General features: G+C 34.0%; 1 protein-coding gene across 3 annotated transcripts in view; it reads right to left on the reverse strand.

The window, feature by feature from the left end:
- The window catches only part of GRID2 (glutamate ionotropic receptor delta type subunit 2), a 1,327,069-nt gene that overhangs the window by 630,123 nt on the left and 676,903 nt on the right, over nt 1-20,043 (reverse strand). For all 3 annotated transcript variants that reach the window (XM_019741137.2, XM_074323476.1, XM_019741134.2), the window contains exons 3-4: nt 15,487-15,771; nt 1,390-1,595 (exon numbers count right to left, since the gene is read on the reverse strand). In XM_019741137.2, coding sequence (XP_019596696.2) covers nt 1,390-1,595; nt 15,487-15,771 — 491 coding nt within the window. The remainder of the gene's footprint in view (nt 1-1,389; nt 1,596-15,486; nt 15,772-20,043) is intronic.

Below are 20,043 nucleotides of genomic sequence, written 5' to 3' on the forward strand. Positions count from 1 at the left end.
AATGACCACAGAATTTTCAACCTCATTTATTATAATTTTCAGATTGCAATTTATAGTACATGTCTTTGTGTATTTCCCTTCAATCTTCTAGCAAATTTTGTGTTTCTTAAAGGAAAGCACCAACTCCTGTAAAATTGGAAATATTCTTTCTATTGCAGAAAAGTCTAGTTTGTTCTAAGAGACTCTCTTTGTCAGTTGTTAGACTACAAAAGTTAAAAATTCTATATTTGTCCTTAGATGCATAACAGAGTTCTTTATTAAAATTTAAAAACAATTGGTATTATTGATATTTTCCCAAAAGTTTTATTCTTCTTAGTGATTTATATTCTGCTTCAGTTCCTTGATACCAATTATTTATAGAGTGTCATAGAACTTCTAACACATTCTCAATTTGGAGGCTTTAAAGAAGTACTTTGAAAGCTAAAGAAAGCATAATGGAGAAGTGGAAACAAAGGACTAGTCAAAAAAAGTCACCAAAATTAAAAACACGAATAATAAAACCCATGCTAAAGCATGTTATGTTATGACCAGTTCTAGCACTATGCAAAGTTAAAAACTTGAAGTAAGACAAAAATGACTTGACAATAATCCTTTGCAAGGCAATAGCAAACATTTTAGAATGTAGAGACATTACACCAATCATTACACCCTTCGTTGTATTTTTACAAAGTTTCAGAGCTTCTAGCCAAATGAACACATGCAATTAAAAATCTGAGGATGCAGCATCAAAAAATGTGCAGTGGTCATCACTTTGCAGAATTTCAGTCTTAATTATTTGTCTTAGTGCAGAGTTCACACAGCAGAAGTAAATTTGCTATATGTCTTTGTAAAAGTCATCATGTACAGGCAAAAAAAGCCTGATTCAAGTAAATCTTTTCTCAGAAGTAAAATTTTAACTTGCATAAAAAGATTAAGGATTAGTTAGGGAACTGTGTACTTTCAAATTCATTCTTGAACTTGTTAGATTCATTTGGGTCAACAGCTCTGTTAAACACCCATAAGATTTTTTTAAATCAGCCTGGCTATGTGACTAAATGTATATTTAGTCACATAGCCATATATATGTGTGTGTGTATATGTGTATATATATATATACATATGTGTGTATGTATGTGTATATATATATATGCATATTATATATATGCATATATATATATGCATATATATATATGCATATATATATATAAATGCAAATGTTCTTAGCAATCAACTGGACAGTACAGGGTAAATGCGACAAGCCAGGAATTCACTGTGCTACCTCCATTAGTGCTAATGAGAGTTATGTGGTTAATTCCTTCTCACTGCTCTTAATTTTCAACTCTTCTGTGGGATCTATTCCAACACATTTAATTTTTACACTTACCCTACACCTTGACAAATTTTACTTACCTCAGTAATGAAGGATTTGGCTGTGGCAGGATTCATAACGAGGATGGCTCGCCTAAGAGTGTCTCGATAGCGATTCAATTCCTCTATTCGCATGGTATCAAAGAGAGTAGTGATCATTTTATTGATGTTGTTTTCTACCTTCTGCAGTGCAACATCCATCCCCTGCTGAGACACTTTGTCCAAAAACTCCTGTATTCCACGGATATCTAAGGACATCAAAAGCCCATCAAAGTGTGAATTAGAGCACAGAAGGGAGATAAAAGCTATTTCACTTATATCAGAATAGGTTATTATTCAATATCGTAGGCTGTCTAAAACTACTAATTGAGTAGCTGGTGGAACTCTCAAGTATGTTTAAGGTTTAGTACGATTTAATGTGGTTATGTAAAAAAGTAGGAATTATTGTTATTAAAGTAAATTGCTTTCTCTCCACTGAGCGTTCTAAATTATCACACCTATGGAAAACTTTTAGGACTGGATTCTCACTTCCTTAAAGCAAATGTTAGATAAGGAAAGTACATTCCTTAGTTTCCTCAGCATAAAAGTAGTGATAGTAACCTCAAGTACAACACGAACACCATTAATGGAAGTTGAATCTGAATGAAGATTACTGACATTTATTAAAATAAAACAACAATATCACCAGATTTGACATTTACATGCTACATGAAGAGGGTTTTGAGAGGTTTTCTTCAAAGGGTTTCAGGTCACTGAGACCACAAATAAAATAGCTATAGTTTTGTCTACTTTACAAATACTACATCCTTAGCTCAAGTCTGGCAAACTTGGTAGGAGACAGTTTTCTTTTCAGGAGTATGGGAAATGTACTTTGCATGTAATACAAATTTTAATAAAATATTCACACACTCATTCCAAAATAAGCAATTTCTGAAAGATTATCAAATAAAAATTGTGGCCATTTCACATTTAAATAAGGGGGGTAAAATCCAGTCTAACTAAAGTGTTTACAAATTTGTACCTTGATGTATATTTAAGTAACAATAAGTGTCTGAGTTGTTACTAGGTTGGTGCAACGGTAATTACGGTTTAAAATGTTAAAAATAATTGCAAAAACTACAATTACTTGTGCACCAACATAATACAAATATTTCTTCCAAGTACTGCATTGCTGTTTATAGAAGGGATTTGAACATTTATAAATATAATTGGAAGATGTATCTGGAAAAACTTAATCTTAATATAGCAGATTTGCTTTTACTATATAATAAATTATACATTTTTTCTGTATATGTCCATTATATAAAATGTTTAAAGAAGAAAAAAAAACTTGTGAAGGATAAGCAGTATATGGGATTGTGTGTTGCTTATTATGAATGGACTATATCTCCACATTCCTTATTGTGCTTGAATGCATGCACGTAAAATTTGCTTCTCGAGGACAATAATTAGTTCATGTATTTTTTAAGATATTAACAATTAAAAGCAATATATAGACCCATAAACAAGAAAACAATCAGCCACAAATTTGGAAACTGACATTTGCTCATAACAAAAGTTGATGTTTGCAAGTTTACAAATTAATAGATAAAACTTCGCTTTCTTCTTATAATTAGTTTTGTTTTAAAACAATTATTGTAATTATTGTATATTCTGTTATCTGATGACTCTTAAACTCTTCAGAATATATAACTGTGTAAATTCTACCCTACATTCCTTATTCCTAATTATATTATCAACCCAGGATGTCAGCATCATAGCAGCTTAAAAGAAGAGAGCCTCATCTAGAGCAGAACAAGAGATAAAAGAGCTAGAATAATAAAGGTATTAGATACTCATTAAATATGCAAGTCAGAAAGTACCTAAAGTTATAAGATACTCAGGCATGAATTAAATAAAGGGTTTGATCTAATGCAAATTGGCAGACACAGGTAGACAGGTATCAGGACTATGTACACACATTGAAGCAGTCATTCTCAAACTTTGGTGTGAATCAAAATCACTCAGCAATCTTATTAAAAATACAGGAGACTGGATCCCATCCCAGAACTAATATGCCTTTAAAATACATGTCCAGCAGATCTTTGATTTTGAATGTAAGTTGCTGTTTCTTTAGTTTGAATCATTTGAAATGTGAATTTAAATATAAGACAAACAGAACCCAAAATTCATTGAAATAAAGATGGGCAGAAAACAGAGTGACCAGAGTACAAGGTTCCAGATCATTTATGTTCTAAGAAATGTTCTGTTCACATAAATAATCTACCCATGCAATTTCATATCTTAATTTTGAGGGGGTAAATGTTCCAAAAAATACCTGTTGAATATGGAACACAATGCTGAGTGCAAGAAACATGCGTAGAAATTGAACATCTTTCTTCAAATTAAGACAGATAATAAACAAGTGAACACACTAATATATACAAATAACACTAATTGCTTGGTAGGAAACAGTAAGGGGGCTCTCGAAGATAATGACGGGGTAGAGAATGAGATCTATACTCAAGCAAATTTTCCCTGGAAAACTGGTATTTAAACTAATCTAAAGGACTGAAGACACTACCCAGGCAAAGAGATAAGAAGTGAAGACAACAGCATGAAAAACTGCCCCAAGGCAGCAGAGAGCTTGCATTTGAAGTACTTAGAGGTTTCCAGTGCAGGTGTCGCCCAGTTAGTGAGGAGAGCAGAGTAGGTGAAACTGCGGGGAGAGGGGGAACTGATGTCATGGATTCTGTTGAGACATGGAAAGAGGTTTTGGTTTTATTCTAAATATAGTTTTAATCTACTGAAAGTTTTCAGTAGAGGGTCTAAGTGGATGACAGGCTATGTGTGCAGAATGAAAAGCAGTCTAAGTCTGAGAGTGACTGGTTAGATTGTATGATTCAGATTGAGATTGTAAATGACGTCCCCTTGACTTAAAACAGTCTGACATTTTTTAGCTTTTATTTTTGAATAGAAGGTAAATTATATATATACATGGTTATTTGTCCAGAAAAGTGATGTGATAAATGATTGCTGCGATTTCTGGTATCCTTCTGCTGCCTTATTCCGGAGTTCTGGTTATCATTGCCTAGATATATGAGGTTGTAAAACTTTTGAAAATTTTTCTAAAATGTAAATGAAAAAAACACATTTATTTCATAGATGTCTTCAAAGATTAGATTAGTGTGTGTGCGTGCATGCGCAAAATCCAGTGTAGGGTCTAACACATGGTATTGCTGTGATTAGAAATCATAGTACATGATTAGTTAAGAGTGACCTCCCCCTACCAATAGGACAGAATCACCTAAAATTTACTGAAGGTTAGCTATCCACAATAGCAAGCATAATGTTTCAGGCTCTTGGAATGCAGGAGTTAAATAATAACAGCTTTGCTTGTTTGACCTCCACCAAACACCCATGATATGTGGCAATTCATAAGTTTGAAATTAGAAGAATCTGAATCATGATGTTTATTAGCTGCTCTGTGGAAGTCATGAAAAGAGAGTGGGCCTTTGGTGTTGTTAATTTATGAACATAATCAACCAGCACAATTATTTAGCTACAACATCTGTATGCATATTAGTTAACAGGAAATGAAAATAAAGATTATGGAAATAAAAGGACAAGACACACCACCTGACTGTAAGAAGCTTCCAGGCTTGTGGGTATGATTTACTGATAGCAGTACTATTTACTGATAGCAGAAAGTTAAATAGTAGTTTCAGTTCAGTAGTTCCCGGTGGTAACTAATTCTACTGACCAGATAATTACATAACAGCAAGTGGTAGAAGGCTCATTAACTGAGCTATTAAACATAAAATTAGGGGGGGAAATCAAAAAGACTTTTTTACTGGGAACTGTAAAGGAACTGTGGTAGGCAGAGCAATGACCTTCCAAAAATGCCCAAATCCTAATCCCTGGAATCTGCGAATATGTTGTTATATGGCAAGAGAAATCCATGTTCCAGATGGCAATAGGCTGTTAATCATCTGACATTAGGATGGGGAGAGATCTCCTGTTATTTGGATCAGTCTAGTGTAATCACAGTCTCCTTAAATTGGAAGAGGAAAGCAGAAGAGGGGAGTCAAACGGTGGTCTGACAACTGAAGAATGAACTGACTATTGGAAAACTTCAGAGGGAGGCGACATTGATGGCTTTGAAGCTGGAACTGTACACCTGAAGCTTATATAATGTTATTAGCCAATATTACCCTAATAAATTTAATTAGAAAAAATAAACACAGGACTATCTAGCAAAAAAAACAATAGAGGAACACTTTAAATAAAAATAGTAAGAAACATAAACCTATAAATACCTTCCCCAATAACTCTTACCTGTATTCAGTTACTATTTAGTCTCACTCAGTCCTTCAGGCCCACGAAAAACCTACTAAGCTGTGAAAGACTGGGTTCCCAGGGAAGCAAGCAGACTTTGAGATTCAGACAGAACAGAAGTTTCCTAGGGACTGCTGTCAGGAATAACACTTACACAAGGAGACAGCCAGCAAGAGTCACCGAGGGAGAGCTGTGCAGACTTCTGAAGAGGGATGGCTTTCAGAATTATCCAAAGTTAGGGTTGGTGGAAGGAGGGCCTCTATAATGCTGCATGGACTGTGGTTTGGTAGCTTTCCTCAGCTGAGGGCAATTCCTGGGGAGGGTAGTCAGCTGCCAGCACACTCAGCTGCTGGATGAATAAGTGCTTCAGTTTTGAAGGGTGATTTAGGTGGCACAGAACAGAATGCATCCAGGAATTGTCCTTGCATGTATGGAGTCAAATGTCATTGTTTTGGTTTTCAGAGTAATTTGACATGAAAAGCCACTAATCAATATTGCATCTTTCTTTTTCGAAACAACGTTTTATCTAGGGGAAAAACACACTACATGGATATCCGAAAACCAGCTTTGGATCCTTACTTTGCTATCCATATAGCCCTGTGAACTTGGATTCAATTTCATAGTTGGTGTCTTGTTATTTTTACCCTCTCAGTATTTCTTCTCCTTTCTTCAGATACCACGACCTTTTTTTCATTTAAAAAAACAAACCTGGACCCAGTCCTCCTGTCCCACATGCTACTGTGGTCTACATTCTACTATTGGATGGTCATGTATCCCAGGATGGTCAATTTGAGCTCTCCCTGTTCTTGGCTTAAGTAATTAGTTCAAGGATAGTCACAGGTCTCAAACAGGGATTGAAATTTGATATATGGATAATAAAAAAGAAATGATCTCTCTTTTGTATCATGAGTTGAAATTATGCAGTTTTGGGACTGCAGGAGCCAGAGTGTCTAGCAGGGGTGTCCAAGCTTTTTTCAACATTTTTACCAAGGGCCATATGCGGTAAAATGCACTAACAGCTGGGCCACTCACTCAAGGTGAAGTACGTATTGCCTCACCTGGTTTATTTAAGTAAATTAAATATGTTTTTGGAATTTGCTGCGGGCCAATTAACAATGGATTGTGGACCACAGTTGGCCCGTGGGCTGCAGTTTTGCCACCCCTGGTCTAGAGAGAAAGAGAATGAAGGCCATACGTGAAGTGAAACAGGAGAAAACTGGCTCTTCCTTTGACTTCCCAACTACACAAGTCTATCGAAAAGTAAAAAAAAAAAGGTGCTTATTTAGTTTAGTTTGAAATGAGTTTTTGTCACTTGCAAGATTAAGGGTATTGAATAATATTAATACGTATAAGGTCTTTTGATAAATATCTCACAATTTGGTGATAAAAGTGAAGTCACAGTTGCTATCCTTGTGGAAAGTCTAGTTTAATGGAGGGGATGACAACTTGAGCAGGTAATTATGTTTTAATGTGATTAATGCAAATAAAATAATAAAACAACGGAAGCATAGGATAAGCAGCAACTAACCACACCTTATCGAAGCAAAAGGAAAATTATTTACCCTAATTACTGTGTTGTCTGATAAAAGAAAATATGTGACATGTTAAAGCAGTTTGTAAGCTGCACGTTTCTCAGCAATGCACATTTTCATTATGAAGACTTTATTAACCCATCAAAAGTCCCATCTTTTTCCTTAATTTTCTTCTAATGTCTTTTTCTAGGGAAAATATTAAAAAACACAAGAATATCTTGTGTTGTTATTCTAAAAGTTGATCTAAGTAACATAACTATAAGAAAAATGTCAGTAAGGCTAAGAACATAAAAAAAGTTTAAGCTAACCATAAAAACAGAAACAAATTCAAACTAAACTTGGGGTTGTCACTTTGTGACAGGTGTAAATGCCAATTACATTGTTTTGTACACCTGAAATTAATAAAAAAAAAATCAAAATAAACTTAAAAAGTATATATTTCTAAAGCAATGTTAAAGGTTGAATTATAAAGACAGACGTTTATAATTTTAAATACTTAACACTAAATATGCAATGTAATTTAATTTAATATTAAATTAAAATTTAAGATAAATTAATTTTAATATTGTTTTTCTTCTGAGTAAAGTTTCCTTCAAATTGGAAAGGGAAACACGTGTGTCCACATACGTCTAACCTTCACTCAGAGGGTTATCATGTAATTCAGGCTGGTGACGGAGAGCACGCCATACTCCTGACCAAAGTATTTGGTTCAGGGATTAGCACAGGGTCTGAACAAGGCCTGAAATTTGATATGCAGATATACATCCGTATAGATGGTATTTGCCATAAGGACAAAGAATGGGAAGGGTCTATCTTTAGTATATCTGTAAGGACATGCATTAAGTCACCAGTGCCATCTACCTTGCCTAAGAATGAAGCCATACTTGAAGTAGAGAGGAGGATATGTAAGAGGGTACCTTACTACATTCATTAAGTTCTTACCTGTATGTCATTACCATAGCAAGCTGCTTAGATCCCTGTCATCATACTGTCTCTTCAGTCTCCATAAATGCATCCATCTAATAGATCAACCAATAGATCCATCCAATATCATGCTGTGGGACCAATATTGTTTCAGGCAAAGGAAATTAAGGAACCCACGTAGTTCATTTGATGAAGACCATTTCAACCTTACTTCTTATGTCACTTCAGTAAATCAGTTCTTTCAGTCCTTCCAGCCCTGAAACGCAACTTTTCTGTCACAAATACTCTCAGAACAGAGGTATTCCACTAAAGCAATCTATTTGTTTTTATTCTATTTTAAGAACCATTTACTCCTATAGCTTTCCGGTTTCTTTATGTTTTTATTTCCTGGATTCTGGAGTCTAGCTATTCAGTAGTATATTCGGCTAATTCTTTGCTTAGACTTCTCTAATAGTGAGCCTCCCTAGACTACTGCCAATTGCTTTTAATAAGCCTTCTTGGATATCATATTCCACTTACTTGACCAAACTTCCCCTCAGAGATTTGATTAAAAGCAAAGCAAATTGAGAACGATGCAAGATTAGAAGAGCAGCAAAATATAATGACTGATGCAATAAAGATTTAACATATTTTTAATGCAGAAATTATGAAAAGAACACAACAAGGTATAAATGTTTTAATTTTGCTAAAAAATGTGAAGGTCTCACTTCTCTCTAAGGCAATAAGATGCCATGTGACATATTATGTAATTAGTAAATGTGTCCGATCATTTACAGAGATATTAAAAAAAAAAACACACACAAAAAAACTAGAATAGATAGGGATAAAGACACTTGGAGAGGAAGACTATCTGAAAAGCCCATCATGTTGGAAATGAGAAAGAGCTCTTGGTACTTAGGCAGTAGACGACTAAGGAGTGTTCAGGGATATAATCATTTTCTTTACTTACTGATAAATGATTATAAGTAAAAGGACTACTTATTTTATATTATCCTAGAAAATGTATATTTTGGCCAATATAAGTGTTTTAACTTTCATTTAAAGAAAAACTTTCTAACAACTAGAACTGTCCATTATGAAATAGGCTCCTTCAAAATATTACGAGTTCTTTCTCCCTCGGAGTATTCTGGCAGGGGAAACAATGCTACCAATCAAAGACACTGAAGACGAGAGTTGCTGAAATTTCTTGTTCCCAAATGCGTCATGGGGGAACAAAGCTGGCTGTATCAGAATCACCTGGGGAAGGTTGAAATATGTATATTGCTGGTGCCTACCTTGCAAAAATTCTGATTCTGGAGGTCTGGGATGGGACACAGGTATTATGATAATTAAAAAGTTCTTCTAGTCATTCTGATCTACGACCAAATTTGGGTTCTAGGTGTCCACTATATTCAATTCTAACCTTTTGCCTATGACTCCATAATCTCTCAATAGTCATGTTTCAATTATACTATTTAGTTTAAAATTATTATAGGCGAATTGATCTCCCCTGCCCTTTTTTCTTTTTTTTAAATTTTGTCTGATGGGTTGTTCTGTGTTCCAATTTTTTATTGACATATGATTTATATAAAATAAAATCAACAAGTTTTACATGTGTAGTTCAAAGAGTATTTATTGTATTCCACTGTAACTACTACTCAAAACAAGATATTAAATATTTCTATTACCACAGAAGGTTATCTGTGCCCTTCCTTTTTCAGACAATTCACCCCCTACCCAGAGATGCAACCTGTTTCTGATATGCCTCACCGAGATTAGTTTTGCATGTTATTGGACTTCATATAATCAAATAATATATCATATACTCTTTTTTATTTCACGCTTCTTTCACTCAAAATAATGTTGTTGCATATATCAGTGGTTCATTCCTTCTTATTGCTCAATAGTATTGTTGTGTGGACACACCACATTTTGTTTAACTGTTTTCAAAATTATGAGCATTTAGGTTGTTTTCAGTTTTGGACATAATGAATAAGGCTGATATGAACATTTTCGTGAATTTGTATTGAGGTACAGTCTCATTTTTCTTGAAAAAATACCTGGTAGTGAAATGGGTACGTCATACGGTAAGTATATCATTTTGTAACAAACTGCCAAACAGCTTTCCAAAGTGGTTGTACATGTTTATATCCAACCAGCAAAGTATGAGCATTTGGGTTGTGTCACCTTGTCTACATGTAATAATGGCAAGCCAATCTAGTGGGTACAGACTGATATTCGTTTCAATTTGCATTTACCCATGCACTAAAAATGTTGAGCACTTCTTGTGTCTATGGGCCATTTATATATTTTCTTATATGAATTGTATGCACAACCCTTTTTCCCATTTTTAATTGAGTATTTTTGTTGGTCTCATATTTTTGCTTTGTAAGAGTTTTGTTTTGTTTGTTTGTTTTTAATTCTCTGAGCTCTTTACATGTCCTACGTGTTTATATAAACTTTTCAGATCTCTGTACCGGAATTTGTTTCCTATTTGTAGTTTGCTTATTTATTTCCTGATTGTTAATGAACATAAATTTTTAATTTTGATGAAGTCCAAATTATTGTTTGCTTTTCTTGATTAGTTCTTTTTGAATTGAGAATTCTTGGCACTACAAACTGGCGAGGACTCATTTTGGAAGCCCCACTGATGTCTGTCCATCCCAGCAATTATAACGAACCCTTCCCTGCCCTCTTCCTCCACCTGACCAAGGACATCATATGCATTTCCTGAAGTATATTTCTTTAGTGGAGGTTACCTTCCTCCTGAAGACACATGAGTTGCACATTAGGGTTTGCTATAAGAGATCTTTACATGTTTAAGTAGACACCAGCAGCAGATAATATAGTACTCTATTGGGATTTCTCTAAAGTGAGGCTACTCATTTATTTGAGGAAGCCATCTGGAACATTATCTGACCTGTTTTTTATGTGTGTCCTGTAAGTAGTTTTCCCTATGATGAGAGTCATCCAATTAGCAATTTCCCCATGAATTTCACTGAAGTTATCAATGGCACCACTTCAGCCAAATCATTCATGTCAGCTTCAACTCACTGGCCAAGGTGGTTATAGATGACAGAAGTTCTCCTTAAGAGGTAGAGTCTTGGAAATTATAAAATAAATCCTATGGTACCTGGAGTAATGCCCTAGGCCAAGCAGAAAGGTTTATACAGAAATTGAAGGTAAAAGCTCCCTGATTTGTTAAAGTAATGTCTTGATGGTTCATGAGATTTGTTCATCAAACTGAATCCAGGACCTGGTGGGAATGATTGAGATCAATCCTGCTCATTAACGTCTCTTTATAGTACCCTTAAATAAATGCAGAGAAGACAAATTGAATAGATTTGATCACGATCTTTATCAGTCATATTATCCAGGAGTGGTCTGAGGACTGGCATATTCATAAGGGAATTTGCTAGAAGCCAACAATATTGTAGAAACAAAGAATGACTATTTCAGGGAGATGACTCTCCATAGGATTCTCATGTTACTACTGCACATTTTGCAAGCAGAAGCTCTCCTTAGAGGAGAGTTATTTACACATGGCAAGCAGCTTTACTAGAAGCCCATTATAAAAGATACAGGGTGCCTAAGTCAGGGGTCCTTGGTTGTCATACAAGCCCATTGCATGTATAGCATTCACTTAGTGTCTCCATATAGCCTGTGGGGCCATACAAGAGGAACCAACATTAATATGAGGCTCACGCTGCTTGCTGTGCCATGACTATTAAAGTTCTCTCTCTCTCTCTCTATTCCAGGAGAGTAATCTTTTCTGCCATTATCTATAAAATTGATGCAAGCTAACTTATTAGTTTACAAGTAGGGTAAAATCTCAGCCCCTTCACAGTTCTTGACAATATTATATCACAAACCCCAGCTCTAAGAGCTCCTGGAGAATGTCATTTTTCAACTGGAAATAATGCTCTCTCAAATAAGTTTGGCATTTTGCTAGCAGATTTAAAAGGGGAAATGGTTATTGTGTAGTCAAGGGTTATCCTGCTGATGGGTCAGACCACTTTGGCTCCATGATTGTCCTGTTTTCATGCCTCCAAGGATAACCAACCTTCTGACTGACATATAGTATTTTTTCCTTGATTGATGTTGATAGGTGGAAGATCTGCAGGCTTGAAGCCATTGTCTCTTTTTAATAAAGATGATTCTATACATTTCATTTATACTTTTTAAAAAAAAAAATTATAGTTTGTCAGAAATTAATCTCATTTCTACAGCATAGGAGTACTCTAGTGTTGAAAGTAAGGACTATAGATGAGACTATCAGTGTTTGAATTCAGGCTTCTTGACTTACTTTTGAGTTACCTAACCTCTTACTACTTCAGTTTCTTTCATGTGTAAAAAATCATCATCATCATCATCATCATCATCATCATCATCATCATCACATTATCATCTCCCCCAGAGGGCTATTGGGAGGATTACATGAGATAATCCATGTAAGGCACTTAGAACAGAGAACGATGTAATAAATGCTGTCTATAAGGTTAGCCCTTGTTATTATAATCTTGGATGATGGTTCGCTACAACATTTTTATACTCATTATATATGTTTAGGATTACAGGCTCTGGTCAGACATTACTTCTCAGGTTTGACACTCCTTAGCTATGTTTTGTAAACAAGTTACCCATCAGTTGCTTCTGTTTTCTAGTTGTGAAATTGTGATACTAATATTACTTACTCTATCCAAGCTGCTGAGGAGATTAAAGGGTATTATGTAAAATACTTGTTCTAGGTCCTGACAAATAAAAAATGCTCTGATATTATTTTCAATATTGTTATTGATGCAACACTTGTTCACACTTTCTCTCTGTTGCTGCAGCCATCTCCTATACATTGTGAAAGATAGGGAGGATTTTGAGAGACAATAGTCAAGATCAAAGTCTACCCATAAAGCTACCTTTGACCAGTGCTGCTGAAATTAAACATTCTTTTTATAAACCACTAGCATTCAGTTTGCGTCATTCATGACACATTATTTTCTTTATTAAGAGAGTCATATAAATATTTGCTCGCTTTGGCTAATTGTAAGCTTCTTAAAGGCAAAGACTACATCCCATAAAACTTTTTATCTCATATTTTGCATTGCACTAAGCAAGTGAGCAATGAACATTTCCTGAATAACATATTTTTAAAAGCTCAACACTTCCTAAATTATTTTCAAGCCTTGTAAAAATCATTTTGAATCAATATATTCAAGTAAGGTTTCCACATTTTTTCCCCTCTTTTCTTCCATTTACTTAGAACCAAAGAGTTGAATCTTCTTTGTTAGGGAATTTAAAGTAGCACTGATATGGTGCCCTATATCATAATTGACTGCTTTTGAAAGAAGTGTTGCTCTAATTAACTGGATATAGAAGCTTAACCTTTGTTTTTTAAGTATATTTTTTTAAGCAAAATACATCTTCAATAACATTTGGCTCTAGCAGGCTGCCTGATTCCATCCAGAGATGATGCTTAATGAAAGCGATTCCTGATAACTAAGATAAAAGTCAAGTATAATTCCAATATTTGAACTTAAAATGATGATAGTGATGAATAGATATGTAAATACGTGTAGGCTTCTTCAAGGTACCAGGTATTTGTATAGCTTGATGTTTATTTTGGACTCTAGCCCAGCTCTTTACTAGCAAGATTTATTGTAAGTATAAAAAGGACATTTTCTTTTATTACACAAAAGTATTACTGGAAATAATTTTAATGACACAAAAAGGTAATTTTTCATGAATTACTAAATTAAATAATAAGTCAAAGCAAGTTTCTCAGCAGAATAAAAGAATGATTTTTATTATTCCTAAAACACCCTGATTCTAACAGAGGACCCAGTCATATACCGTGATTATAACACCTTATTTACTCAGAGGGAAATAGAGGAAAAGAGAATGAGGAATTTCAAATGAATGTAAATGATTTTATGAGACTATGAATTTATAGTACATTTTCAAAAATATTTGCCTCATCAATGATAAAACATCTTCTCATATTACAATTTCCTAACTGTAATCTATGTAGAACTTTGAAACAAGATAACAAAGGAATTTCTTTCTTCATGGACATTTATATTAAAGTGTAAAATTCTCATTTTAGTATGAAAATGACTTCATCCCAAATCACTTTTCTGTTCTTTATTTTACAGGACTAATTTGATAGGACTAACAAAAAGGTGCTTTTTTTCCCCTTCCAGAAAAATTTAGGATTTAAAAATTCATTATTTCAAGTTATGTTTCAGCAGAAATCATAAGAATAAAAATGTTTCAGCAGAAATCATAAGAATGCCATTTAAGGTTATAAAAACATGACTGGAAGAAAAACCTGACTGGAAAAACCATTTAAGGTTATAAAAATCTGACTGGTAGAAAACTGACAAAGCTATACTCAGCATGTTGATTCCATTGGAAGAGTTCACTGCTCACTCAGTAATCCTATCAGTGAATTTCAGATCTGTGCTCAATTCTTACTTTTACTGATGAGCCAATTATTTTTAATTTTCTTTTTGCTTATTACATTCATTTCAGTTTCTTGATCTTTGTTCTGTGACCCCTAAGTAATATGAATTAAGCAACAAAAATAAGGATTTCCGTCCTGGAGACAAAAGAGTGTACTTCTAGAGAGCCACAGGCTTTTGGCTGAATCTACCCATCAAGTTTAATGTGACTCTGGCTGCCAAAGCCCCATGCGACCTTTAAATATTTAGGGCTAAATGTAACTACCATTTGCTGTCCCTTGCTGGGAGTCCACAGGGGCTCTTATTTGTTGCTTCCCAGATTTCTGCCAACCTGTTTGTGCTCAGTTCTATTGATGCCACATTTTGGCCCACTCTTGTGTAACCGTTTTCCAATATTGTTCACAATGCTGGGTAGACTGTGACAAGAAAATTATTGTTTTTAAAATGCTTATTTATTTATTTGCTAAGAAAAATAAGTGGCTCTACAAAGGGTGAAATGTTCTTATTTTTTATTTGTTTTTAATAAAAATGTAAAAACTAGGCACATCTGTACTGCATGGAAATTATTTTCTCACATTTGTTCTTAAGGTAAATTTATAAGGAAACACATGTTTCAAAATATACCGGGGGTGCCAAAAAATGTAAACAAGTGGACAAAAAAATCAAGGTATATTGGAGTCAGATTCCCTTTAGAAACACTTATAGACTAAGCATTAGGTACAGATATTTATTTTTAAATTTGACTTCAAAGGGATTGAATTTTACCCTAAAATTTCTGCTGTTGCTGCTAGATTTATAAGAAGAACATGACAGGATAAGGAAACCACAAACAACAATGAGTAATCTCCTTGAAGCCTTTCAGGATTTAATGACATTGCTTGCCATGTAAATATCAGCTTGCAAAACTCACACAAATCACCAACACTTACCATATTCACTATCGTAGAATATAATGAATTTCTGCCAGGCATACTCTGTGATCACTCTCAGGATAACGTCATTTAAGTAGACAGGTGGGCGAACAGAGAGCGTGTAGTCATCATTTCTGTTGCTCCGGGTGAGTCCACAGCCACTCCTTGGGGTCCCAGCTGTTGCACGCTGAATGAAGAGGTGGGGGATATGCATAGCATCTGCCAAAGACTGGAGGGATCCCGCAGATGTGCAGCCAATGGAGCTGACCAGGGCCAAGATGCCTTGATTCATAAGTTCGCAGGCTGCAAGAAAGCACAGTAATGATCAAATGTCAATGGGTTTTATATATTTTCTCTTTTTTGAGGAGCAGTAAATAAAGCTTATGGAGATATAATACAACTACGAGAAAAAAATTTTTAAAGGAACATTCTATCTGAGGAGATCCTCAAATTACAAAGTGCTACTGGAATTCAGTTTAAAAATTCTGCGCTTTTAGCTATTTGACCTTGTGCAAATTATTTAGCTTCTCTTGGTCTCAGTTTCATCATCTATAAAGAGGGTTATAATATGATCTTGCAGCATTATTGCAAGGATTGGAAATAATCCATTGTCTGTTATTTGCCTCTCATTATAGGCATTCAATTAGTGATAACAATCTATTTTAGAAGTATCAATGTATAAATCAGAGAAAAGATAATCCCTTACTGAATACAGGGATTTATTTAGCAGATAAATTTGCTATAGCATATAATCCATAACTTCTTCCAATTAACTATGTTACTTTCTATTAACCTCTGTTACTAAGAACACAAACTAAGCAGATACTAGAAAAAATTACTATTATATAAGCAAATGTGTTATTTTTAGATTATCTACTTTTTGGTATTTTCCATCCTGCTACCTTTATTAGCAAGAATAACTAAAGTTTCCCCTAAAATCAAAATAGAAATCATCAAAAATTGCAATCAGAAAAGCATATGATGTTAGATCTGAAAGGCAATTTTGAGATCATGTAGTCTAGGGATGCAAAATCGCTTTTAACTGCTATGCCAACCGTGACTGTTGGTAAGTTGGCATCCTGGAACATCATTTTGAGAAAGATTCTGATGCTCAATACGAAAGAGTGCCAAAATCATTATGTTAAGTTTCTCATAGGAAGAGATTGGGAGAGGAGCAGCCCAGAAGTCACAGACATGCATCTTTTATAGTATTTAACTCTTAAAATAATGATAATAATAATAACAATAATAATAATAATAATAATAATGATACATTCGTATCTCCAATTCATTATCTAAAATCTTTTTCACCATAGCCAGCAAATGATATTCATAACCTTAGGGATGTATATGGCAAAGAATATAGATAGAGGTCTCCACAGGGGAAAGCTCAATTGGAGACTGCCTATTGTCAAGTTTGGTAAAAATAGGCAGTCCCACTAAAGAAAAAGGAAGAGCTCACACACAGAAAATGGATTGGGACTAGTTAACTCAAAACTCAACCTTGGTTGGGAACATATAATAATAGTTCTTCAAGGCAACCTATCCAGGCTATATTTGATGCCTATTTTGCCTCATTTTACCAATATAAAATATTAGTTGAAGCAGAGAAGATACAAGTTGATTTGCTGTGGACATTGACCCTTCATAGAGCCCTATAAAGATTAGTATAAAAAAAGAGACTATAACTCATGACAGGAGAAGATAGATTTGAGAAAATAAAGAACTACAGCAAGAACAGAAACAACGTTTAGTAATGCAGTCTATGTTTTGCTACAAGAATTCCGTGCTTTGATTGTTAGAAAACTACATTATTTAGAGCTTTAGTTCCATATAATTCATGCTTTATTTCATTAAATATAGTGCAAAACTGAATTTGGAGGATCACAGTATGTATATGTTTGTGGGTATCCACCACGTTTTTATTATAAAGTCCAAGCTCAGGACTTCTCAATGGCATATTTATGTCATACTATTATTTCAAGCCCTGTGAGTTATTTATGTTATGTATGCATGTACAGACTCACCTACAAACATGTAGAGTATATTGAACAGCTGCTGGTTTTGTGATTCCAGCTGTTTGAGATGTTAACACTATCAAAGATGTTTGGAGCCTGCACTAATTGCTGAAAGAACTCCTTTCTTCCTTCCCTCTCTCTCTCCATTCCTTTCTTCTGCCCTCCCTCTTCCCTTCCTGCCTTCCTTCCTTCCTTCCTCCCTAAACTGCAATTACCAACACTGTCAACTTTTTTGGTCATTCAGCAGTTATGGAAATGAAATTCTCTGTATAAATGTATAAATTTAAATTAAATGATGTTTATGTTCCCTATCTTTTTCATGTCTGAAATTAATCAGTCTGAGTCTTCTTTTCTTAAGTAAAATTAGATTACAAATAAAATCTATAAAGGGTCTTAAAATTGATTACTTGTTACTGAACTCAGTGAAATATTTGGATAGCGCCATCCTTTGTGAATATACTAGTTCCCTGTGATATTTTTTCTGACTTATTTTTATTGACCAATTTGTCCTAATATAACCTCTTCCAATAATTTTAAGTCACATAAGAACTTTAGCACATTCTATTTATATACTTATTCTTTAACACATATTTATCAACTTTCAACCACGTTCTAAGAACTTTGGAGATCAGAGAACGTATTCATATATGGCAGGGCCTATCCACAGAGATCTCCCAATCTCTTCATATAATGTTCCCTAAATCCCTCTGCATCAGAATTCAAAGTGGAGAGTTTAAAAAATACAGATAACTAAGTCTATTTCTGGAGGCTTTATTTTATTCATTCCAGATTGATAGTCATGTATTTATTTGCATGATGATATGTAATCTGAGTAGTTCTGACGTGTAAACCTTTCGGAAAAAATAAGTATTAGTCTGGTGGATTATATGTAACTGTAATGCTCTTTGATGTGATTGTTGCAGAATATTGAATACTTGTTGATTTTCCTTTATTTCTTTTTTCAATAATACTATTGGCATTATGACCATAATTGGGGAGTAGAACATTTCTAATTTTCTAAGTTTCTTAGTTTATGAGTCAGGGTGAAGAATATAAAAAGATGACACATAGAGTTAATAAGAATCAGATTACCCCAAAAGTGATCCTTATCTTAATTTTATTTCCATTAATAAACTAAGAAGACTTCATTCTTTCAAGTTCCTCCAATTCAGATGCAACATACCATATTTCCATTATTCTAAAACATATGTGGTTCCTGTATTTTATCATATCCGAAATCAGGAAATATTTAAAAATCGATCAATGCATTTAATATGATGGATTATTTTCCTTGAAAGATTCATTAATCAATGTTGAATTTTACAATCATCGAGGTCTTTTAAATAAGAAAATAAGGTAAGCTTCCATGACAGATGGGAAAGATTTATACTCTTCCTACAACAGCTGAATTTAATTTAACTTCTTTTTTCTATTTAATTCACTAATGAATCACAAGCATTGTATTTATAATTGCTTTCCCCCCACTTTTACCTCCACCAAAAGCACTTGCCCTTTGCTTTTCTACTTGTAAGAATATAGTTAACACAAAACATTTTCAGCCTATCCAGACATTTTGCATTCCTTGCAAATATGATTTTCAGCAACCATCTGAGGGATGGGATATAAAAGGTAGGATTAATTTGACACATCCTCAATGTGTTTTGCCAAAATATAATCATTTGGAACAAATTCTTCTAAATAAAGATGGTCTTTATATATCGATAGTTGTTACAAGGTTCAATTTAATCATAATTATCTACTTAGGAAATGAGAATACTGAAAAATACTCATTTAATTATAATTAAAAATCATTGAGTTAATTTCTCCTTACAAAGAATAGGAAGGGCTAAAATGGTTGATTACTAGCCATGAAATTAGCTCAACTGAATGATTTTCAGTCAACTAGTTCTCAGTTATCTAAAAAAGCCAGCATGGACCTTTTGTTATAATTTATTATATAAGCCTGAGATGGACTAAACATTTAACCTAGCACCTATTATAAGTCACTTTATTTTTCCACTTACATTTCATAACAACCCTGTGCAGGAAAACTATTATTATTCTAATTTTCAAATAAGAAAGCTGGCTCAGTGAAGTGAAATGCGTTGTCCAAATTCATAACATTGGTAAACGGCAGAGTTGGGAATCAAACTTGGCATAGCATTCAATGCTTGGGCCTTAGAGAACTAGAAAATTACTATTTTAAAACATAAGGGCCCATATAACAACTGGAAGTCACTTAACTCTCTTTTACTATAAGATTCAGGAAATTTCAGCCTCCTAGATGTAAAAGAGAACAGAATAATAATGATTTGGACACCATTCTTTCTTGTTTTCTTTTGGGCTTATGATTAAGACATTACATTTGTATAATTTCAGCTCCAAATATAAAGAGTATATACAGAAAAATTTAACATGCATGAAAAAAAGCTACTGAGAAGAACCTATAAAGTACTGAGTATACTTTCACTGAAGTCCTAAAGTGGCTCTACCAACAATGATGTGATAAAAATTATAGATATATTATGAGTAAATGTTAGTATATCTTTACATAGCT

Source organism: Rhinolophus sinicus, linkage group LG02 (genome assembly GCF_036562045.2).
Source record: "Rhinolophus sinicus isolate RSC01 linkage group LG02, ASM3656204v1, whole genome shotgun sequence".
NCBI lineage: Eukaryota > Metazoa > Chordata > Mammalia > Chiroptera > Rhinolophidae > Rhinolophus > Rhinolophus sinicus.